This window comes from Setaria italica, chromosome I (assembly GCF_000263155.2).
Source record: "Setaria italica strain Yugu1 chromosome I, Setaria_italica_v2.0, whole genome shotgun sequence".
NCBI lineage: Eukaryota > Viridiplantae > Streptophyta > Magnoliopsida > Poales > Poaceae > Setaria > Setaria italica.
Window position 1 is genome coordinate 22,129,445 of NC_028450.1, and position 22,377 is coordinate 22,151,821.

Genomic DNA, 22,377 nt, shown 5'->3' on the forward strand with positions numbered 1-22,377 from the left:
TGAACAGTATAGAGTCCACCAATGCTAGTCATAAGTTTCCATACGTATTTAAGAAGTCCGTTATACCCCTTGATCGATATTGTTATAAGCACATTGAACATCTGTGCCTAATGTCCTTAAATGTTGTTAACGAATCCGTTAGTCTGAGTTCACCGGTGTAGTTCTAGTTATATTTATTTACATTCTAGATCCGCTACAACTGGAAAATTTCGATACCTTAAAAAATCTCCCCGGTAGTATTCTTAGTGATTTTGGTTTCCATTTTGGTCTTCTTCGCTGCAGCTGATTCTGTTATCTTGGCGAAAAAGGGGCCCGCCCATTCCGCCGCCCCGTCGGCGGCGGCGGCGGCGGCAGGGCCCGCCCCGACGGCCGCCAGAGCCGCGGCCGCAGGGGGCCGGTCGGCGGCCGCCACCTGCGCCCACGAGGGAAGGAGAGAGGGGAAAGAGGAGAGGGGAGGGGGGAAGGAGTCGCCGGCCATGGTGCCGGCCGGCGGCGGCGGCGTCGGCGGTGACGGCGGCGGCGGCGGCGGCGCCAGTCACAGGTAACCCTAACCCTAACCTAGGCTGATACCATACTATAAGGTAATAGCTAGATTATGGGCTAACCCTAGAGGGTAGCTATGTAGATGTCTTACATGGGCCTATTGGGCCCTAATACACATAGTACACCAACAGCAATCCCATTATATGTTCAAGAAAAAATAGAGAGGGGAATACATCACAAATAAGGTACACTACATTGCAAAAGAAAATGGAAAGAAACTAGGCACACAAAACCTCAGCTGTACCAATGAGAACCATTTGGTTTATTTGAAGTTCAGCGAAAAAATTAAAAATGGTATCAGTTACTTCTTTTAAGATAGAGCTTATAATTGTATTACAAAATATGCTGCGAAAGCAACAAAAAATGCCAGCTGCACGAGGAAATGAAAAGAACATAGATTGACAGTTACCTGTTCTGGAACTTCAAATATAAAATGCTCATTCCATTTAGCATAATGAGTCTGTAAGTCGGTAGTTTTCGCAGGTTTTACACATCTTGTCCTAGCACTCTGTGGGAATACTTTGTGCTGATCTGAAGCAGAACTTCCTATAAGTAAGCGTAAAGCACAGAAATAGCTGTGACCATTGCCATCATCTATGATAGGCAAGCCCTGACAATGAAGGAAAACAAGACTGTAAGCTTCTTACAAAAAAAGTCTGGATTCCAGATCGCACCAAGTTCAAGTACTACCTTGGACTCAAAAATCTGTATAACAACATAATATCTTGATTCTGTAGAATTGGATAACACATTTAGTTTATCAGAAAACCTGGGAGGTGGCATCAACAATGAAACTTTACTCTCATGCTGTAAGAGCTCAATAATGTTTTCAGTGTCTTCCAATTTCTTAAGATAAACATCACATCCTAATTTGTTCTCGAAAATCACTCTCTGGAAATCATCTTCGTTCAATGCAGAGCAGGAAGAGTCATCAGCTTTTTTCATATTCCCAACAGTGTCCTGTAACATGGATATGCACATAATGAATCAATAAAATATGTTGGCCCAAATACTACCAAAGATACACGCAAACACACTTGTTTCACGCAAAAACATATACTAGTTGCCGCAGCAACCTATCTGGAACTGATCCACTTGATCAGCTCCTTCAAAAGTGCCTATAGTTGCCTCCGGTTAGCCTACAAGCCTCCGGCTACAACAACTCCTACACTCCAACCTGGGCAGTCCTCAAAGGCTACCTGCCAGCCAGCCAAACACTCTCTTCTTGAGTGTGGAGAGAACCACCAGACCACTCGCTTTGGTGCTGCTAGAACTCACAAGGGAGTCTATCCCTTCTCCTCTCTATTTATAGCACTACTACACAGCCATAATGGCTTACATGCCAAGGCTAAGGCTTGACTTGACTAGACTTGGTCCCTAAGGCAAAGACTAGACTTGGACCCTTAGTAATTTACATTTAGCTACTCAGCACTACTAGTCAAGATTACTGCTAACAAAATATACAAGAAATCATAAAGGACCTAATAGTAGAAAGGATAAGATCATACCGCATTTTTCATTGATGAGTTTTTTTCTAGATCAATCTGTCTTCTCCATGAAACTAAAGTTTCTATAAGAAGCTCAAGATTTGCAGAGCTCAGGTTGGCATTTAGAGGACTTGTTGCAGCAACACGAATCCTCTTACCAACTTTTGAAGGAGGGTGCTCGCTGGTATCATATGTTTCAAACCTTCAATGATGGCAGAATAGTGTTAAGGTTGCTACTCTAAAATTCTAGAAGAGAAAACTCCATGTTGACAAAATAGATGCAAAATGATTAAGCAGGGCTCACTTGAATATCCCATCAAATGGCTCAATTAAGGGTTCCCATGCCTCCAAGTGTCTATTGAATGTGGATGCGGCAATTGAACAGATCAATACGGCATTCATTGTTTCAAATCTTCCATGAGTTGCAAGATTTATATTTGCAATTGTAGTGTCAAAAAGTGGTGTGACCTAAAAAACTGGAACATTAGTTGATCTGAAAATACTAAATGAAACATTTTAGCAATATTAAACTTTTGAGTTCCGAATAGACACAAAGTTTAGCAGGGCTACACACCATCCCACAAGAGCTGTCAAGGATGCTGACTGACAAACATCCAAGCTTCAGCTCAGCAGTAATATTTTCACGTGCCTTGGGCTTTGCATGTTCGGCAATACGGTATGCCAGTCGAGCGGATGGTTTCTTCACATCAGGCCTTGCCAGGAAAGTACATCCCTATAACCCAAAAGAACACTGAGTGTAAAGCATGAGCTGAAATAATGGGAAAAAGGGTGTACCCGTGCTGAAAGCTCCCACACAAGGTGTGGCCTAGGAAAATGAATTCCTACTTTCCTAGACAGCCTTACTCTTGCAAAATTCCTTTCAAATTCTGCAAAGAGGCTGGTTTGAACCCAGGACCTCCAGGCCACAAGTGGAGAGTCTCTACCACTGCACCAGGTCCGCCCTTCCATGAACTGAAATAGTATCTACAAGAAATGGGGGTAAGCATGAAGGATTACCTGATTTTCAATTCTCCAAATGCTCCAGCAGTTAGGACCCTTTGAGCTAGAAGACCTGGTGATAGGATCCTCTGCAATATTCGCTTGGCTCACTAAACTCAATTTAGGGCAGCAAATGGAGTCCTTGCTTGGCATTTCATCTGTTTTTGTCACAATACATCCTAGGGAAGCATAACCAGGAGGTGGCACTGGATACCAGAAGAATATTTCATCAAGGCCTTTTCTATCAATTTGTGCCACTCTAGTAAACTGTACAGGCCTCTCAGAAACAACCGTGTCACATTTAAAAAGAATGCCAAGAGTAGGTGGTTCAAACCTGAAAGATACAGGGGCATGTCAATAATGTATCACAAAGAAAAGTATTTAGCAAATGTACATAAAGAAACCATTACCCTTCAGTTATACAGTCACCAACTGAAGCAAAGCCAAAACGAGGTAATGGCCTCCATATAGAAAATGGCTTCTTTGTATCACTGCCTTTATCCCACCATATCCTTTCAAAGTGTGGAGTAGACATACAATAGCTACTTGGTCTCGACAAAGTGCGAAGTACATCCCATCCTGACGTACTTTTGCGGTGGTGAGTTAATTGATCAGAAGACTGGTCATTTTCAACAGATGAATCTGCACCTAGATCTTTAACAATATAGCAATTTGGATTCCGAAGAAGAACATGGTGCAAATCAAGAGCTTCTGTTCTAGTGGGTTGTTCTGTAGAAGTATGTGCACAAAACGAAGCAATCAAATTGTCCACACGCCAGATACTAAATCCAGACATTATTCTGCTCAAGAAATTAAAACAAGCGTATCATTCACACTTTGTTGGTACTTCTTCATACACTATTTACAGAAGAAAGAAAGAGAAATGACCATACTGCACAAATGGCAAGTAAAAAAAAGATAATGATGCCATACCCGGTAGCATGTGAGGGTGTATGTATACAATCTGAGAATGTTGCAGAAGTCACAAGATCGGAACGAAGGCAGTACACTACATGGTTTGAAGGTGGTAGCCTTCCAATATTTACCACACATCCTAGAGCTAAATATCCAGGTGGTGGCACAGGAATCCAGATGGAACACTCGTTTGCTTCAGTTGACTGAGAGGAATCAATGACATCTTGACCAGGCAATACGTGAACAAGCCTAAATCCACGAGGTTTCCGTACACGACCATAAGTGTTACTTACAGCAACCACGACCTGAGAAGGTGGCACAGACCTGTGGAGATGCAGGATATCATTTTCAGCAGAAGCAATATACTGATTTTCTTTTGATGGTCTGCAGCCTAGTCTGAATGGGCTTCTCTTTTCCATTAGAGATGAACTGCATTTGTGGGAATTGACTGGGGCTCGAGGAATTACTCATCTCCTCGCCCTGCAGCCTAATGGTTAGTCTGATAGGTCTCCTTGGTCATGGGTTGAATTTTTTAAAAAAAGGGTAATATAGTTCAAGAAAAAAAATATATTGATTTTCTAAAGATTCAGACAACTGGTGGAAATAAAGGTAAGAGGAACAGAAGCGTGTGTCATTTCTTTTGTAGATGAAGTCCATTGTAGTTTGCATCTTTTCTTGCATAATTTACAAGTAAATTTCGCTAAACTAAGTATCGATTGCAAACCTACCGAATTTACAGCAGATTTAACAAGTCAAATATTGCAACATACAAATTTAATGTGTTGCATAATGGAACTGCTGAAACTGTTAATATTACAGGTATATTTGTTTCTATGTATCAGAGAAAACTACAGGATTAACCAGCAAAATCTGTAGTTTTGGAAAATTGACACATCAAATCTACATTTTTGGGATATATTGACACATTTTCCCTAAATATGTAGTTGTGTGTAATCTGTAAACATTGGCACATTAAATCTGTAGTTTTGCGATAGTTTGCCAATCACTCTATGGTTTTGTGAAATTTACTCATACTTGTTTAAAAAAAAAGGTAATGTTACAAAAAACCTCATTGTAGTAAATTGTGCAGATCGGTTATTTGCAGAGTGAAGCCATAGCGCTCAATGTAGAAGGAAAAATATATGCCATCAGTGACACATTATAACAAACATTATTGCTTAATCCTAATGTTATTTATCAGTAAAGTGTAAAGTTACAGTCACATGCCAGCTCTAGTACTTAGCTTGTATCTTGAACATAAAACCAAGACTTAGACAGAACTGTTACTGTAACCAAAACTCAAAGAACACTTGAAGAAAGTAAATAACTTCACCATCATGATGGATGTGAGGGGGCAATTTTACCTCGAGGACACACAATCACCCAAAATCACATAATTTGAGGGAGCTTGTGGCCTCCAGAAGGTGAGGTTGTAGCCAGGTAGGTCGCCTGCAGTACCGAATCAGTTAGCAAAGGATGATAATCTACTTGAAGCAGAATAAGCACAAAAGTAATACTAACGAAAAAAAATAGCTAACATACAATATTGTGACCACTATTCCCATTTATTACTCCCTCTGTTCCAAATTATATGTTGTTTTGGCTTATTTAGATTCATATAGATTTTGTCATGCACTTAGATATACCCTATGTCTAGATCATAATAATATCTATGAATCTAGAAAAGCCAAAACAATTTATAATTTGGGACGGAGGGAGTATCCTTTAGCGATGGGTATCCCTAACTGGGCAATCAAGGCCACTGAGGCACTGAAAAGGTCAGAAGGGCTGTTTTGCAGAAAGGAGAAGCCGATGTCAAAGGAGGACATTGTGTTGTCGCCTGGGCTAAGGTTTGTAGGTTTGTCGAGACACTAAGCTGGCTGGTGTGCAAATATAAGATCTTGAACCAATCGTGTGTGTTCATTTGTGGTAGTTGTGGTTACGCAAAACTCAACCAGGTTGACCCTGGACATCCTTCACTCTAAATCTTAATTATACAGTCAGAGCTTCCTTTGGACATACGATAGCTTAATGGGAAATCACTCATGGAGTTTACTCCGAATCTAGTGGCAGCAGTTGCAAAGAGTGTCCTCAACTGTCGCATGTTGGCTGAGGGGATAACAGATCATAGTTGGATCAAAGACATCAAAGATTTGCACTATAAAAAAACTTGACCAAACTGAGAGGAACTAGGTGGCATTGTAAGTAAGAAGAAATAGGCACCCAAACTTGAGTCAAAGAGGACTCAAACCTGGGTGGCAGGGGTGTACACCCACACCTCCCACCAACTGAGCTAGGTTCAGTTCCTTGTTGTCTATCCAAGCAGTACTTGAATATTACAGGTGTGGAACAATCCAGTGGGCCATGTTTTATCAGGCATCCCCGCAGCCTGCAGATAGCCAAATTGGAAATTGGTGGAGCTATGCTGCAGAAAGGATCCTCAACGAACAAAGGAAAACACTTCAACCCCTTGATCATCTTGACCACCTGGACAATTTGGAAGCACGACATATTTGAGGGAGCATCTCGGGATATGTCCCAACTTTTGGACACCACTGGGGACTGGGGAGGCTTTCCTCTTGGGTCTCCGCCAGGGCAAATGGGCTTTTGGAGTTAACAATCCAGTGGACCATGTTTCGGTCATCCCTTGATGCTTTTTCTAGGATCATTATTGGTCTGTTTCAGCACCCCCCACCCCAAAAAAAACAACCAATATCACTTTGCCTTATCTATAGCACACATGTACTTTTGAATTTACTCAATATTATGACGGGCAGCTCTCCTGCTAGTTTGAGGCAAAAGTGTAGGCAGCACGCAAGTACCTTTTGGTGAGCTCCAAACTCGGTTAAAGTTTGTGCAAGAAACCAATGGGCTAATATTACCAAACTGCAAAGCTGCAAGAGTTTGATTTTGTAGTTTAAGCATAAGAGAGGCAACACTCAGCGAAAGATGGACGCACACATCTGTTGATGCTAATACTATGTTGGACTTTTCATTGACTGACGTATATTTCCATGAAACATCTACAGGCTCAAGAACAAGAAGACCAGAGCCAGCTTCAACTGTAAGGTCCTTAATGACTGATCGAGCCCAGATATCCTTTTCTTTCGAAGCATACCTGTTTTAATGTAGAACATATATCTCATTAACAAAAGAAATCAGAAGAGAAATTCAACATATCAAAAAAGTTAGTGAGAGGAGGACAAACATGAAACTGAAATCCATCTTGGCCCGAAGAAGCTTCTCAATGTGCAAGGAATCATCCATCGATAACTTTGAACTATCATAAAAGGTAAATTCTGGAGATACAACCTGAATATTTTCAAAAAAAAGGTTGTGCACATCAGCAAACACATGGATATAGGACTAAACGTGCTCAAAATAATGTAACAAAAAAGTTACATTTTAATTAAAAAAGTGTACATGTATGATTGCATGCAGCTGAACTTCATTGCCCGCAAAATGATTCAAATTGCTCAAAAGATTTCCTTGGCCAGCCAGTCTTATGGAGCAGATTTGAAGTGGGTTGCAATTAATGATTTACTAAAGTTATGTCTTCAGCGTGAGACATTTGAATCCATTACTATTTTGAGTTTATTAGACTAACGCTTGAGTAAAACCTTTTGTTGTTGAGGAAAGAGGACATTATACATGTAACAGATTATAGTACTAAAAATCATTTGCATATTCTGTAGATTGACATCAGGAGGTTGCCATTTAACAGACTATTACCTTCGTTGTATGCTTCCAACAGATCTAGACTTCATCACTGTTCTGAAAGGATTGTCACATGCACAACCTCACCTAGCAGGCTTTTTTTTTCTTGAACACACAGGAGAGACCTCACCTAGCAGGCTAGCACCAATGCGTTTCCTCCTAGAGTATTTTAAGGTTTTATTTATGTATGGAAGTGGAAAATTTGATGGAAGAAAATGAACTATGCTTATCGAAGTCTCAATGTATGATAATGTCAAATTCTTTGGTTTAATATGCCAAACTACCTCTATTCAACATGATGTTACTCAAGCCTGCAAAAGGTACCACCACTAGGGAATGCCTAGCACCTATCGCTTTCTGCATTATTTGTGTGTAACTTGCGGAGTACTTGCATCACCATGTATTTACCAGAGAACAATTTCAGCACTGACTATGATGCGCCATGACCCAAGTTGATATGGCATGAGCCTATTGTTGGATATGGTTGTCCATGTTTGGAATAAATGCATGCAATAGGGATCAGAACTGGAGGTCCTAATTATCGGTTCGAAAAAAGATGGTATCAACCCCACAAGGGTCACAAATAGGGGATTAAAAAAGCATAAATAGCTCGCATAAATTGCAAAAGAAACAGTAAGTTACACAATTGAGATCTAGTAGATACCTGGGCTTCAAATGTAAAATTTAACATTTGGTTTGCCGGAGCATTGCTGGCATTCTGGAGAGTTCTCTTGTTATGTTCTTCAAGTTTTAGAAGGTCCTCGTCATCATTACCGAAAGAACTTTCTAACACTGAAACCTCCACACCATCTTCAGCAGCGATTGAGTAGCTACTTCCAGTGCTCAAGTATACACATCTTCTAAGAAGGGCACCATTCTTGTACCCACCATACAAACAATGATAAAGGTGTGAGTCAGGCATCACAATAATGGTGCACTATCAATGGAAACATTGCCAACTAAGCAAATAGTTCATAGAAATCATAGCACAAAGCAATTAAAAGTTCAATACCTCAATTTTAACATTTTTTAATCGAAGTCTTTTACCATGCCCAATAATGATTATAGCCCCAGAGCATAGCTGGCCCTTCTTATCAAATTCTTCGCATAATGATATAGTGCCTCCACAGCCATCATAAATGAACTCATCAATGTCACAACCATCAACTATTAGCTGCCTTCGAGGAGAGAGTTGAATGACATTCTCTCTTTGCAAGAAAACATGTTCAGAAAGTATAATATCATCAGACCTCATAAGAGGATCATTCTTTGGGTCTAGACTTTCATCTCTGCCAGTTATTGTGCCTAAAGAAGGCACAAAATACTCAACAACAGGAAGCAGAAAATCCAGCACAACAAGTATACGAGGCTGCTGAATTCTTATAACAAATGATTGGAAGGAAGAACGCCAACGATAATCCAGTATTAGCATTGTGAGGTTTGAAACCCCCGCATCAATTGAAGAGTCCTCAGTGCACAGGTTAGCAGTCTCTGAATAAGATCCTAGCATCAGACGCATCTCAGACTTTGTATCTGGACGGATATCATGTATCGAGAATTTAAGTATAGACAAATATAAATCCATTTCAAGCATTGAAGTTGTCCTGTAAGATACCCATAGACCTTCTACCTGCAGAAAAAGAAAAGACCAAGTGTAAACATGATAAAAGAATAAGACAAAGTATTAAAGTCTATACTTAAAATTCTCATATGCATCCTTGGCGAATATTACATCGACATCTCTTCTCTGCATTCCCATTGGCACAAGCAACCACTTCTCACCACCTCCATTTACTCTCACACTAGCTACTATATAACACAGGGTAGCACTCATGAGTGGAAGACAAGGGGGGTGGTTGGGGTTTAAAGGGAATAAAGGCGGGTGCCGTGCGTGTGGAGGCAGGGCGCACCTATGGGCCCAGTATCGCAGAGGCTTCGTGTACGTACACTTGCGCATGTAGAATATATTTCCAATAACAATGAAGTACTGCACTCTCCTATAAAGTATAATTGTGCAACTAATTTTTAGAAATACTCACAGCAAGCTCTGCCAAAGGAGACTCCGCGTCTGGGCCATTGCGAAGTTCAAGTAACGCATACTGAACATCCACAGTCATGACAACTACAGTACGTGAAAGCAATGGATGGTTACTAAGGTTGACTTTATCTGCAAGTAGACGAATTGACTCCTTTGTCCGGTTCACATTTTCACGAAAACTTGGAGGAAGGTTAGGTGTCTCTGATAGATTTGTTGAAATACAGTTTGTGATCACATTGTATTCCTTATCTGACATGACAGCATGAAGCAATCCTATCTGCAGAAAGAAAAGTAAAACATATATATATATATTATATATAACTAAACAGGAGAAAAGAAACTACATAACTTACTTAACTCAACATAGGCTAAAACATTAAGCTAGGTAATTAAAAAATGGATTACTTTTAATCGCTCAGTAATTTTCTTAAATTTAGTCAGAGGACGTAGTCAGCAATAGCTATTTTCTTAAATGCTATAATTTAGTCAGTAAATGAAATAATTTGTAAGGCCCATTTTTACTTTCAATTCAGAATATGATATCCTTATTTCTTCAATCCTCGGAGCATTTACATTTTTTTTTGTTTCTTTCTTCTTTTTAACAAAAGGATATATATGTTGATTAGGCACTTGAACCTAATTGGTGGTGTGCACTTAATATGCCAGTTACTTAATATAATCAATTAAACTGGAAACATAAATTATTCAAGTAGTGGAAAATCTAGATCCAACATATCCTTGAGTTGTAGTACAGGTTTAATAGTACAACTCTTAAGGAGAGTAAACAAGTTGATAAATAAAACATGCTGCAAAACAAAACGATATTAAAACTGCATGCCACAAGCAACGAAGTTGGCCTTCGAGTAGAAAATAATGGTGATCAAATAGGAAGTGACAATCAGATGACAACAAAATGGGACCATATTAAGTTGTTAGGCACAGAATAAGGAAAATAAATTTATTACCTGAACTTTCATAGAAAGTATCGGGACCTTTCGGAAGATATCCCGCAGGCTACGTCGCACCTCTATATTAATGCCATGACCATCCCGAATCATACACTTTCCTAAAGTTCCATTTACTCCAACCGCCATGTTGATTCCATTTATCTACGTCCACGAATCAAAATGTCAAATAAGAGAATACACTCAATATAATCGGAAAATTAATTTTCCATCCCAGTGCACACCTCTGCATGGAGAACATCAAGCCTTACAGCAGAAGGATCAGTCTCTTCACCTCCATGCCAACTGAACTCATTTCTTACTTTTAATTGTCCAAGATCAAGTTGTATATAACTGCAAGAAGGTATCAGGGTCAGTTTAATGTTTTTATACCAGAACATCATCATTCTATGACTTCATTTTAAGAAACTGGCAAACAGAAGAACTAGAAGATATACAAACCCATTAGTTTATCTAACAAGCAGATATTTAAAATACCCTATCTGAAGCTCATATGATTAGGAACCGAACACTGGCAACATATGGTGTCACATGTAAAGAACATTTATAACAACTAGGCAGATTGGCACGCTACGCATGCCAGCCCAAAGGATGAGAAAAATCTGCCGAGAAAAAAGAACACATTTTTTGTTCTAGTATAGCTAATCCAAAGAACAATGAAATGTAAACGACTGTTAATTTATAATTTGAAGTAGCAGAAACACTTCAGTTGTCTGGTGGTTTTCCCAATAAAAGGCATAAAATAAAGTTATAATTCAACTTTTTTCAAATCCAGTGCCTTCTCAGGCAAACTGTACTCCTACATCTGTATCTACACAGGTCAAAGATAATAGTTTTGTGTGCTGAAAACATTAGCCACTTTTGCTATAAATCTTAACAATGCCACTACATAGTATTTTAAGTTCTTTATTTTTGGCCACCCTCCACGCCATCCTGCTATGTTGATCGTGCTCCGTGCTCCTCTGTTATAAATCTTGTTTGCTTTTTTTAAAGGGAAAAATGAGGCAAGGCAAACGTTAGCTGGCTTCTCGGTAGGAGCAACGCTATCAAGGCCCGAGGCCCAGAATGATCCTTGATTGTTCCAGACAGCTTGTTCACAGGATGACTGATGCGCATGCTGGAGAAACGAAAGACATGTGAGCTAAGAACGGTCCCACTGTCAGTGATAAGCTACAGTACTACCAGGCCTAGAATCGCGCCGATCCCAGCAACTTTAGTATATGTACTTGACTAGATCGTGAGGAACTAATTATCAATGGATGCTTAGAGTAGCTATTATAAGATCCTAAGGAGGATTTATAACTAGATCATAAGGAACTAATTATCAATGGGTGCTTAGAGTAGCAATTATCAGTTAGCTAATCACTGGAAATGTGAACATACTCTTCACTCTGAGAATTCTTTGGAACAATGATTATAGGTGTATCAAGAGAAAGATCCAGCTTTATAGCAGAAGCGCCATCTATTTCATACTTCTGAATTAACCACTCAAAACCTCCAACTTTATCAATAAACTTAATTGCTTCTTCAGTATGAGGGGTGGCAAGCTCCATAAAGTAAGAAGTGAACTGCACAATAGAAGGCACATTAAAAATTTTACCATTAGAAATCTGATAAAACAAGTTGCAATAATAACACACACCTCTTGAACAAAACAGTAGAGGAAGACAATACGGACAGCAGAAAGCTGCCCCGTCAAGCTGTAATTATGCCCTTCAAAGTCTTCATCCTCAACACTGTATGATTGAAATGTGAACTGCAGGAGAAAGGACAACCAACATCATTATAGTGCTTCAACTGAACATTCAGAAACTGGAGAAGAAAAATTATCTTCATAAACAATATTGCATATCTGACATAGTTTTGCTCCTTCAACCTTCAAAGAAGTTATGAAACATAAGTAGCCCAAACTCAAGCATCAAGATACACTTACATTCAGATATTCTAGTACCCAAAGCAAGTTACCAATGAATTGAGGTACAGACGCTAACAAGCAATGAGATGCCCTTGCTCCCACATATTTTAGTACCCGAAGCACGTTACCAATTAATTGAGGTACAAGATCTAAACAACTGGCTGAGAAAGAAAACACCATGGCAAATGTCAGGTGGCAGTAAGACTAGGGAAAGGCCAGGTAAATTAAGACAAATAACCTCTCAGGCTCTCAGCGTCTGAATATAATGGCTGCAACAAAATAGTCAAAAATGACTACAGGGTGTCCAAAAAAGATCTCTAAGACCTTTGCATTAGAAAAAGAGGAATGCCGCATGTTCATAAGGCTGGGGCAGGGGCAGTGCAGACTGAAGGCAATCACAGTGAAGAAACACCTAGACATCTTCGACGCTGACCAGCAAACAATAGGTTTATTGCATGGATCACATGGAGCTCTACTAAAGTGTACAGGGTTGATCCACCTCCACCCCTGGAGCTTTGCATGCGGGACATTACGCTAGCAATTTTATTATTTAGTCTCTTAAGACTTTGAACCAAGATCTGAACTGTCCAAACAGGCCCTTAGATGCATTGATAGTATCATACAATCTAGCTACTACTGCTAGTGTAGATTCACATATCTTTTGTGGCTACATCATAGCCAAAATAAAAAATAATTTTTATCTCGTCGGCCAACCTAAAATCCGCAGATAGCATAAATTACATACTTGCATGAGCAAGAATATGATACATGACATAAACAAATCATTGCCATTAGCCAGTATATGTGAAAGGAAACAGTCAAGAATACCTTTATAAGTGACTCAACACCAGGTTTCCTTATATCGCAGAGCCAACCCCAGCGATGATCTGGTCCAAGGGACATGTCACAAAATCTCATATTGCCCAGCATACCATCAATTGAAAAGGAACTTGGATGAACCTGATAAATATTTTTAAAAATTAAGAGAGACAAAAAAATGTAAAATATAGTAGATCAACATGCACATACACACAGAGATACACATTGACGAAAAATATTTTGTGGTGCAAAGGTATCAAAATTAAGCGAGACAAAAAAAAAAGGATGTAAGATACAGTTGATGAAGATACACATACACCAGAGATACCAATTAGCAAGAAATATTTTGCAGTGAGGTATCAAGCACGTCCCTTATCCTGTGTGATGATTCTATCAAGGAAATTTAATAGCATCTGTATTAATGCACAGACAATTCCCAGGTAAGCCTCTAAAAAAAACTACCTGGTATAATGTTACTGGTATTTGAAAAGCAAGTAGTTACATTAAAAGAAAAGACATGTTACAGTGTTCAGCACTTGATCACTAACAAACTTCAAACAATTTAATGAATGACCAACACTCTCATTCTCCCGAGACATTTAATCTACAATGCAAGCACTCGAGCATGGCACATTCACTACACTAGTGTCCAAATATCACATATATTGATGCATGCACGTCAGGCCTGTTACTGCATCACATATTCAGTATTACTGCATCTCTGAAGAAGCTGTTCCAAAGAACAAGCCCAACTGAAGCCAAGAAGCTTAAATGACCAAGTCAGGATGATCAGTATTACCCTTGAGTAGTGGCTACTGTTGGGTTTCAACTCTAGCCTACCCCAAGTTGCTTGCGACAGAAAGGCTTTGTTGTTGTTTCTTATAGTATATTCATAATTTCATATTTTAAAATGCTACCCTAGTAAATGACTTCATAACTATTTAAATTGTATACTTTGTGAGAAATCAATGTTCAAAGTCTAACTTTGAACAGTAAGCTAAAATAAATATGTGTCATGTATTCTTGAATGGATCGAGTATCATTGTATTCAGATATGACATTTTGAACTTTATGCAATGAGATAACTAGATTTAAAATGTGTCATGTATTCTTGAATGGATGTAGTATCATGTTATTCAGATATCACATTTTTGAACTTTATGCAATGAGATAACTAGATTTTCCCCTCAATACACTACAACAGAACTCATCAGGCAGCGCAATCCAGATTCATCCCCATACAATATAGCATATTTTCCCTATTCATTCCTAACACATTAAACTCACCTTCAGATCAAACAGAAATTTCTCTTGCACAAACATTGCAAGCTGAGAACCATCTTCCTTGTTAAGAAACATTGATACACGATCCACATCCATTTTCATGTTGAAAATTGTTCGACGTTTCCCATAACCTAACAATCCTTTTACAATGGTGGGAGCACCATCTTCCTTCCCTGAGGGTTTCACAATCTGTGTTCCAGGTGCCTTATCAGAATTATTTTTTGGCACAGAATTAACCGTACTAAGATCAAATCCAAACTCGATGAGAGCAACAAGTGTGGGTCTGTTACAGTAGAATTCCAGTGCGGACATTCGAATACTCATCTGAAACGAGCAGATAAACAATGTAAGTGCAGAGAGAGGTATTTGCAGCACATAAGCTATTAAAGGAATATATATCTATGGTACTTTATTTCAATTGTACTGTTAATGATGAACAGAAATAAGAAGGTTAATAACCAGTTTCAATTACCTGTGAATCTATACCATCATAAAGACAAGAATCAGGACTCCTGCTCAAAAATGTAAGAACAACAAAATCTGTCACGTTATTGTCTTGTGCCTCATAAAATATTTCAGAAGGTTTCACTTTCTGCTGATCCCCATCAAACCATATACCATCTTTTGAACTTGTTTCAGTATAATCATTTGCATCAGAAACCAAGTTGGGAATTTCATTGTCTTGCAGATTACAGTTTTGGTCTGAAGTAAAATCCGTCAATGCATCCATGAAAGAATCTTCATCGACAGAAAAGGTGCTTATGTCACCCTCTTTATCGGGTGTACCAGAACAGGTAGCTTCCACACTTTCATCAATAACAGAGCATGCTAAATATTTTGAAGACATTGAAAGACGACCTTGTAGCTCGTCCTTTATTTTCAATGAATGCAATTTTGTTTTCACACTAAGACCACGAGAAGATTGAACAACATTAACCTACAATAGCACATAGCAATAACCAGTGGAGTCAGAAGAAAATGAAGATAGAACCAGTAAACCACAATGTACAAGTGCTGCACTTAAAAGGCATGAAGTATACACCGGTCAGTATAGCTACAATTGAGCGAGAATAACAGATAGAAATACAGTAAGACACCTAGGTAATCACTGCAAGGGCCACTATGCCATCACACTAACCTAGTTGACAAGAAGCTGAAAGAATGGAAGGGAAAGGAAAACAGTGAGAACAAAATCATTATGATGCAATGACTTCAATTTTAATACGCATAATAGAAAATTTTGATATATATAAGCAATGTAATAGAGCTACGAAAAAAATGCAAGGATCCTACATTATTAGGTGTCACATGTGGGACCTTTTGAAATTAGAATACACCTACTAAATCTCATTGTTGCCAAATGTAATCTGCCATGGCTCATGGTAGTAACAGTTTCCTTACAGGGAAAGAGACATACATGCATTTGTCATGTTTGTTAAAACATTTTGACAGATCATCATATGAGAATTATACATGCAAAATAAGAATCCCATAGTTATTTACAATCCTTGCTTTGTATTTGATTACTCATGCTATGTTGCTAACTCAAGTAAGATTGAAACAATTACCTTGCCTCCATTCCCAAGGAGCTCTAACATTAGAAGCTCTTGCGAATCTTTGCTCTTTCTGTCCAACTGCAATAGTGGGATAAATATGGGAAGAAAACAAAATAATCAACATGATATTAACTCGTTTCTCAAAAATGCAAACCCATACCATATGTCATCAGGGTCACATTTCAGAACAAATCACCAAAAGTTGACACAATACTTTACCTTTCCATAAATTGAAAGTTTAGTTTCAATAACAGAGCCATTCACAATAAGATCCACAGATCCCAAGGTACTAAGCCTTGGTGTACTTGGTTCTGGAGGAGGGCTGACAGGGTCTCCTAATATGTTGGCATCAGGAGGGGCCTGCAACAAGCAAGGAAAGGAAAAACATAAGAACCATTACAGGCTGCAGGTAGTATCTCAGACTATGATAAAATTAATAAAGCCATACAGAAGCTCGATATGTTGCTTGGACAAGTGCTTTCATCCAATTAGCCTTCTCAATTTCATTAAGGAATTCAATTACAAGTGTGTTGGTCGATTCCAGTGCCTGCATATGGAATAAGGCTTAGATCAAAAGAGAACCAAATGAAAAAAAAATCATGTAAACTGGCTAATCTCCAACAAACAATGAAGCTCCAAAAAGGCAGCTCATATTTAATAATCAAAAGACCACTTTGTGAGGAATACAACAGAACGCTAACAGCAAAGTCTTCAGTACCAAGCAAGTTGGGAAAAGCTAGATGTGTATCACAACAACAGCCACAAATATAGTACATAAAAACTAAAAAATAAAGGTAATAAAAGTGGGGAGTAGAACAAAGAAGCCTTAATAACATTTCTCAAATGTTTAAGAAGGTATTCACAAAAACACTTGCTTGTGATGAACAAACTGGCCTAGCCCCTTCTATTTTTTCTTGATTTCACACGGACACAGCACAAGGCATAGATTTTGGTTTTCATGACCTTTCAGATTCCATTTTCATCCCAGAAATTGTTCATTCTCTCTCTTCATTTATCATGTCCAAGGACGATTTGACCATAAATTAACTGTATCAATGTTAGATATTGCTAAGGTAATACGCTGCGTATAAACAGGGCCAGGCTCTTAGATTAAAAGGTATGATAACTTAATTGAATAGGCAGTGGAAAGCACAGCATTGTTTCGGTACCTATGTGTTCAGGTAAATTAAATATATGTATCAAGTTTTCATGCCCAATGGCTCTACAAGTGGGCTCTAGATTGAAAGCATGGCTCTGTACAGTGGCACCACAAATAATTAGTGATTTAGTGAATCAGCAGCTGGACTTTGGACATTGACTTTTTTGGCAAGTACAAGCTATTTCAGAACTTCCAGCAGCAATCAGCAAAAAATATATTAATTAAGACAAACCTTAAAGATCAATGTAAAAAATGCCAAGACGACCCAATTGTTTACCTTTTGTGTGTCTGCACCTCTAGAACACACACCAATACTGAAAAGAGATCCACCAACACAAGTTGGTGGCACTTCAAATACTTGCCGACTAGCCATGCTGCAACACCAATAACCAAAATGTATAAATAATAAAATGCACTATCGTATTACAAACAAATAAAAAGAGTAAAATAATTTGAGCATTAATGCCAAAAAAGATCATCCTATAATCTTCTACCTGTTTCAGAAATATTTTGAATGTTTTTTTTAACCCACGTAAAGACATCACGCTTGCCATCTGTTCTCTAACAAAAAGATTATCTAAATCTTTCATTCTGCTTTTTAAGTACATTAAGACTAGTGTATTCGATAAAACAAATTTTACTCAAATGTAAGAAAATGCAGGTTAGAAGTTGTACTATCTATGTGAACAGACATACAGTTTGCTACACAGTAACGAATGCTAAAACAGAAAGTGTGTCCATGTACTTTCCTTCACTATGAATTCAGATTAGGAAACTGAAGTACATACCTACAACACCGTTGGTAATTCTGGGACAGTTCTGACTCCAAAATATAAAGATACATCCCAGATAATACAATATAGCAGGTATGCCATTCAGCTTGCGAATAGCCAAGGCCCTTGGACGAAAAAAAAACATACAAGAATGGTATTAGCATAGTCAACAAATGAGCCTCTTTAGATTTTTTAGGTAAAATGTGGTTGAATAGAACTTTCAACCAGAAATAAACTGTAACTCCATACCCTCCAAACCAAAGTTCTAGCATCAGCAGCTAGATCAGCAGGATACCAAGGCGGCAGTCTACCACTTTTGTCGCCATTGGAATCTTCATTATTGCTTCCCTTCAGATGGTTAAGTACACCAAGCAGTTCAACTATCTTGCAGTACCTTTTTGGTGAGAAATGAATATCCAGATTGGGTACTTTAAAAGAAACACGAGTTGATGGATAATTCGGATGTGGAACTTTGATCTTCATGCCATCACAAAAATAATTAGTCAATACTTTTTTATGCACTTCAATAGAAAAAAATAACATAACTTAAATTGTATTTGTTATATTAAACAGATTTTCCTCCCTATATAACCAACCAGTATGAAGTGCAAGAACAATATGCACTAGGGTTCTCTCCTACAAGCTGTCTTAAAAATAAATTGACCAAAGATGTTCAAAAAAATTTTACGGGAAAAGATGTTCAAAATTCAAAGCTCAAGAACACTTCAATAACAGATGCAGAAATTGCTCATACATATCTCCTATGAGCTCAATCATAGTGGTCATTTCTACATGTAAATTTTGCTCCAATAGCATAAAAACCTCATACAATATCTCACATATCTCCTATGAGCTCATACGTATCTCACAATATCAGCTAACTTGCACATAAAAACCTATAGCATAAAAGGGGGCATTTTGCCCTTTTTTTAGAGACCCAAAGAAGAGTGTTGGCGGATTTGCTGCATAAGATGCACAGTATTAGCTGGAAGTGGTGAGCTTCATAATTTTCAGTAACCTCATACAATTTACCACAAGATGCATTTATTGGATGGGGCCCATAGTTGCACCCTCGAATTTCAATCAGATAGACATCAGCAAATGACATGAGTTGCCATATTCATTAAGCCAATATAATATTTGGGTTATTTTAAGAAGAATAACTAACTTGTGTATATTCAATAGTTAAAACACGTAATACAAACGGATCACCTTTTATACCTGGTCAATAATCACTGACATTCCACTGCGATCAAGAAGAGAACTAAACTGATTATCGTCAGAGGAATGACCTGGGAGGTTATCTTGACCTAAATTTTCAGGTATTGAGTATATGTCTTGAGCTAAATCACAAATAAAGAAAGCAGCCATATCCCTCCCCTCAATATAAAAGCGTGAATAGAGACTCTGTCTTTCTTCATCATGTGTACCATCCTGTAATCAAACAAATAGTTAGTAAAAGCTAGCAACAATATGACATACTCCTGGTTCAAGAACTTACTCTGGTATGCAATGTAAAATGGCCAAAATCCAGAACAAAGTATTCATTGCCGACCGTAGGTTGATTAGCAGTCAAGGGAATCCTAACTTTTGGGGCATCCAGATCAATATCAAGTCCAAATCTAGAAAATGATCATCAAACTGTGAGCAAAAAACAAGGACGGAATGGATTGAAGCATACAATATAAAAGGTTAACAAAAAATGGAGCAGAATGCAAGAAAATGATCTTAGATAAAATAATGAGCCTAGGTAAGGAAAAAAAAATCAGACGGGAGGTGGGGTGGGGTGGGAGGGAGTGGGGGGTGGGGAGGGACACTTATGTAATCTTAAGAATCATCTATGGAACATTGACACTACTCATAAGAAGAAAGTAATGTAAATGCTGCTTCTGCATATTTCCTGCTTTAACATTGACACTTCTGTCTCTCATTCTCTATTCTTCAATCTACCAAGGTATGTAGTAATGCATGATTCTTAAAGCATATGTAATCGATTCAGAAGCACATATACCTGCTCTGTTCCTCTAACACCATTTGAAGCTGCTCCTGAGCTCTTCGTGTGACCTGCTCCAACTTCAGCTGTAGTTCAAAATATTAGAGCAAATATTAAAACACCTGCCTCTCAGTTTGTCCAACTAGAAATGAGAATACATTCAAACCAGGTGTCCATATGAGTTATAAGATCCAAGAAAAAAAAGGGCATACGTACCTGCAAAGCAGTTGCTGTTTCCATAGCCACTGTTGGACTAACGGCATTGCTTCGCTTAATGAACTCTAGGAAACGCTCATAACTCCCCTTGAGAACCTACCAATTGATACACAATCAATGAGCCTTAATGACAAGAAGAAAAGAATTTAAACAACTAGCAACAAAGTAGAATGTCAATAATTCATGTAACTATCGATGTTTAGCTTATAAATTAGCACAAAGATGAGTATTGAAACAAAGAGTAGGCTCATAAGAAATTGAGATAAATATTGAGCAAGTACGATGTGTTCTTTAGAATAATAGTTTAGCAATGTCACAAAACTCCTGTAGTCTTTTCCACAAATGTCCATATCTGATGAATTTGCAACATGCAAGGGAAGTTTCCTTGCAATTCTTAATATGGGTAGGAGCTCCTCTAGAGCATGGGTGGCCAACCAGGTGATCTACCTTATCCACATCAAGAACCTCATGGACTTGGCTTGATGTGCATGATGTGATTATCATCCTTAGCTCCAAAACGCATAAATATCTTCCATGTCATGTAAGACTTGGCTCAGCTACGCATTTTTGTCCTACTAGTCATAAATCATCAGGTTCATGCAATACACTATGTGTCCTACCCCACCATTTTTAGAAAACAAATAACCCACAAGACCATCACCATTGTTACCGCTATTGAGCAAAAGCCAATTAGTCAAGGGTGTTGTAGGCAGTGCAACACAGAGCGACATCATGAAAAGAACCAAGAAAAGCCATAAAAAGTGCAGAAGGGCGAGATTATGTTTAGGAAACTATTAGTAACTCTCAATCATTTCAGCACAGGAGCAACAAAGGTGTTCACATACGCAAAGAGCTGGTGGCAAGAGTTGGTAATATTGACTAACAGTCTTATACGCCAATTGAGTGGGTGATAGGAGGGTGGGTAGGGATGCTTGGGGAGGAAGATGTGCTGGAGCATGAGGGATGTAAATGGATTTGGGGTGACTAGGTATTTTTCACAGAAGCTGAGTTACCAGTTGCATCCCAAAGTAAATCATACATCACATCAGTCACCAATTTGTGGACCATGTCAGCATTTATCCTCCCATAATAGGAATAAAAGTATGTGGGCTGAATTTGTTAATTATTTGAAGTATAAGAAAGCATTGAATCCCCATGTTGAAGTAGATAAGCAAATCCCATGAACCTAAGAAAGACAATCGTTACATGAATTATGTCAACTTGTTTAGTAAATTTTAGAACTGAGTTTTGATTTGTGTTCACAGTTTCAGACATCAATTCACCAAACTTTTAATTTGTTTGCAAAGTACTCAATCTTTCTTTGGGGTGCATGCAGTAAAAGACATTTAAATTTTGACCATCAATATCTCTTTGGTTCCATTTCTTCGGGGGGTGCATTGCTCTCCGATTCCAATTTTTGTGTTTGGTTGCCAAAGAAATTGTGATGTGAAAATCGAAATCTTAACCAAATGCAGTTCATGTTTGTTTGCCTTCTAACTAGAACTGTGTCAAGTCATAGTGCTTTGCAGCAGCACATTAAGTCATCATACGTGAAGAATGGCCGGATCTAGAGCAGTAGGGATAGAAGAGGAAGAAGAGGAAGGGATCAAATCTGATGGCAGGCCAGGTCAAATCTGGTGGCGAGAATGAGTTTGGCAGGAATTGGGGATGAATTTCAAGGAAGCTGGCAGGATCAGGCTTGACGCCAGATTTGAGGAAGAAGGCTGGCGATGAAGAAGAAAAGGCCATGGCAACAGCCGCAGAGCGTGCTCTCCGCCACCGACGAAGAAGTGCTTTTATTTGGAGAAGTAGCGGGGTAAGAGGAAGAAGGCCACAAGGGGGAGGGATCAGTTTCCGACGAGGTTGGGGTCACCAGCATGGGGATAATGTGGCATCGAGGGGTCGCGGACTCAAGGTCGTCGCCTCGTCGAGGGGCATGGGGAGGAAGGCAAGTACCGGATTCTGCCCAAATCAGAAGGCTTTGGTATTGGAGATGGG

General features: G+C 38.7%; 1 protein-coding gene across 2 annotated transcripts in view; it reads right to left on the reverse strand.

Annotated features, from left to right (window-relative positions):
• Nucleotides 1–22,377, reverse strand: part of LOC101780568 — a 50,343-nt gene that overhangs the window by 15,296 nt on the left and 12,670 nt on the right. For both annotated transcript variants that reach the window (XM_004952427.4, XM_022826324.1), the window contains 31 exons: nt 20,380–20,475; nt 20,182–20,249; nt 19,672–19,792; nt 19,392–19,604; nt 18,420–18,647; nt 18,186–18,295; nt 17,675–17,771; nt 16,687–16,785; nt 16,458–16,598; nt 16,251–16,316; nt 15,155–15,619; nt 14,686–15,006; nt 13,408–13,539; nt 12,307–12,420; nt 12,048–12,232; nt 10,889–10,997; nt 10,665–10,808; nt 9,701–9,976; nt 8,674–9,291; nt 8,326–8,538; nt 7,153–7,256; nt 6,767–7,062; nt 5,309–5,393; nt 3,963–4,268; nt 3,440–3,829; nt 3,048–3,363; nt 2,605–2,763; nt 2,335–2,498; nt 2,052–2,232; nt 1,234–1,503; nt 953–1,153 (listed from right to left, as the gene is read on the reverse strand). In XM_004952427.4, coding sequence (XP_004952484.1) covers nt 953–1,153; nt 1,234–1,503; nt 2,052–2,232; nt 2,335–2,498; nt 2,605–2,763; nt 3,048–3,363; nt 3,440–3,829; nt 3,963–4,268; nt 5,309–5,393; nt 6,767–7,062; nt 7,153–7,256; nt 8,326–8,538; nt 8,674–9,291; nt 9,701–9,976; nt 10,665–10,808; nt 10,889–10,997; nt 12,048–12,232; nt 12,307–12,420; nt 13,408–13,539; nt 14,686–15,006; nt 15,155–15,619; nt 16,251–16,316; nt 16,458–16,598; nt 16,687–16,785; nt 17,675–17,771; nt 18,186–18,295; nt 18,420–18,647; nt 19,392–19,604; nt 19,672–19,792; nt 20,182–20,249; nt 20,380–20,475 — 6,288 coding nt within the window. The remainder of the gene's footprint in view (nt 1–952; nt 1,154–1,233; nt 1,504–2,051; nt 2,233–2,334; nt 2,499–2,604; nt 2,764–3,047; nt 3,364–3,439; nt 3,830–3,962; nt 4,269–5,308; nt 5,394–6,766; nt 7,063–7,152; nt 7,257–8,325; nt 8,539–8,673; nt 9,292–9,700; nt 9,977–10,664; nt 10,809–10,888; nt 10,998–12,047; nt 12,233–12,306; nt 12,421–13,407; nt 13,540–14,685; nt 15,007–15,154; nt 15,620–16,250; nt 16,317–16,457; nt 16,599–16,686; nt 16,786–17,674; nt 17,772–18,185; nt 18,296–18,419; nt 18,648–19,391; nt 19,605–19,671; nt 19,793–20,181; nt 20,250–20,379; nt 20,476–22,377) is intronic.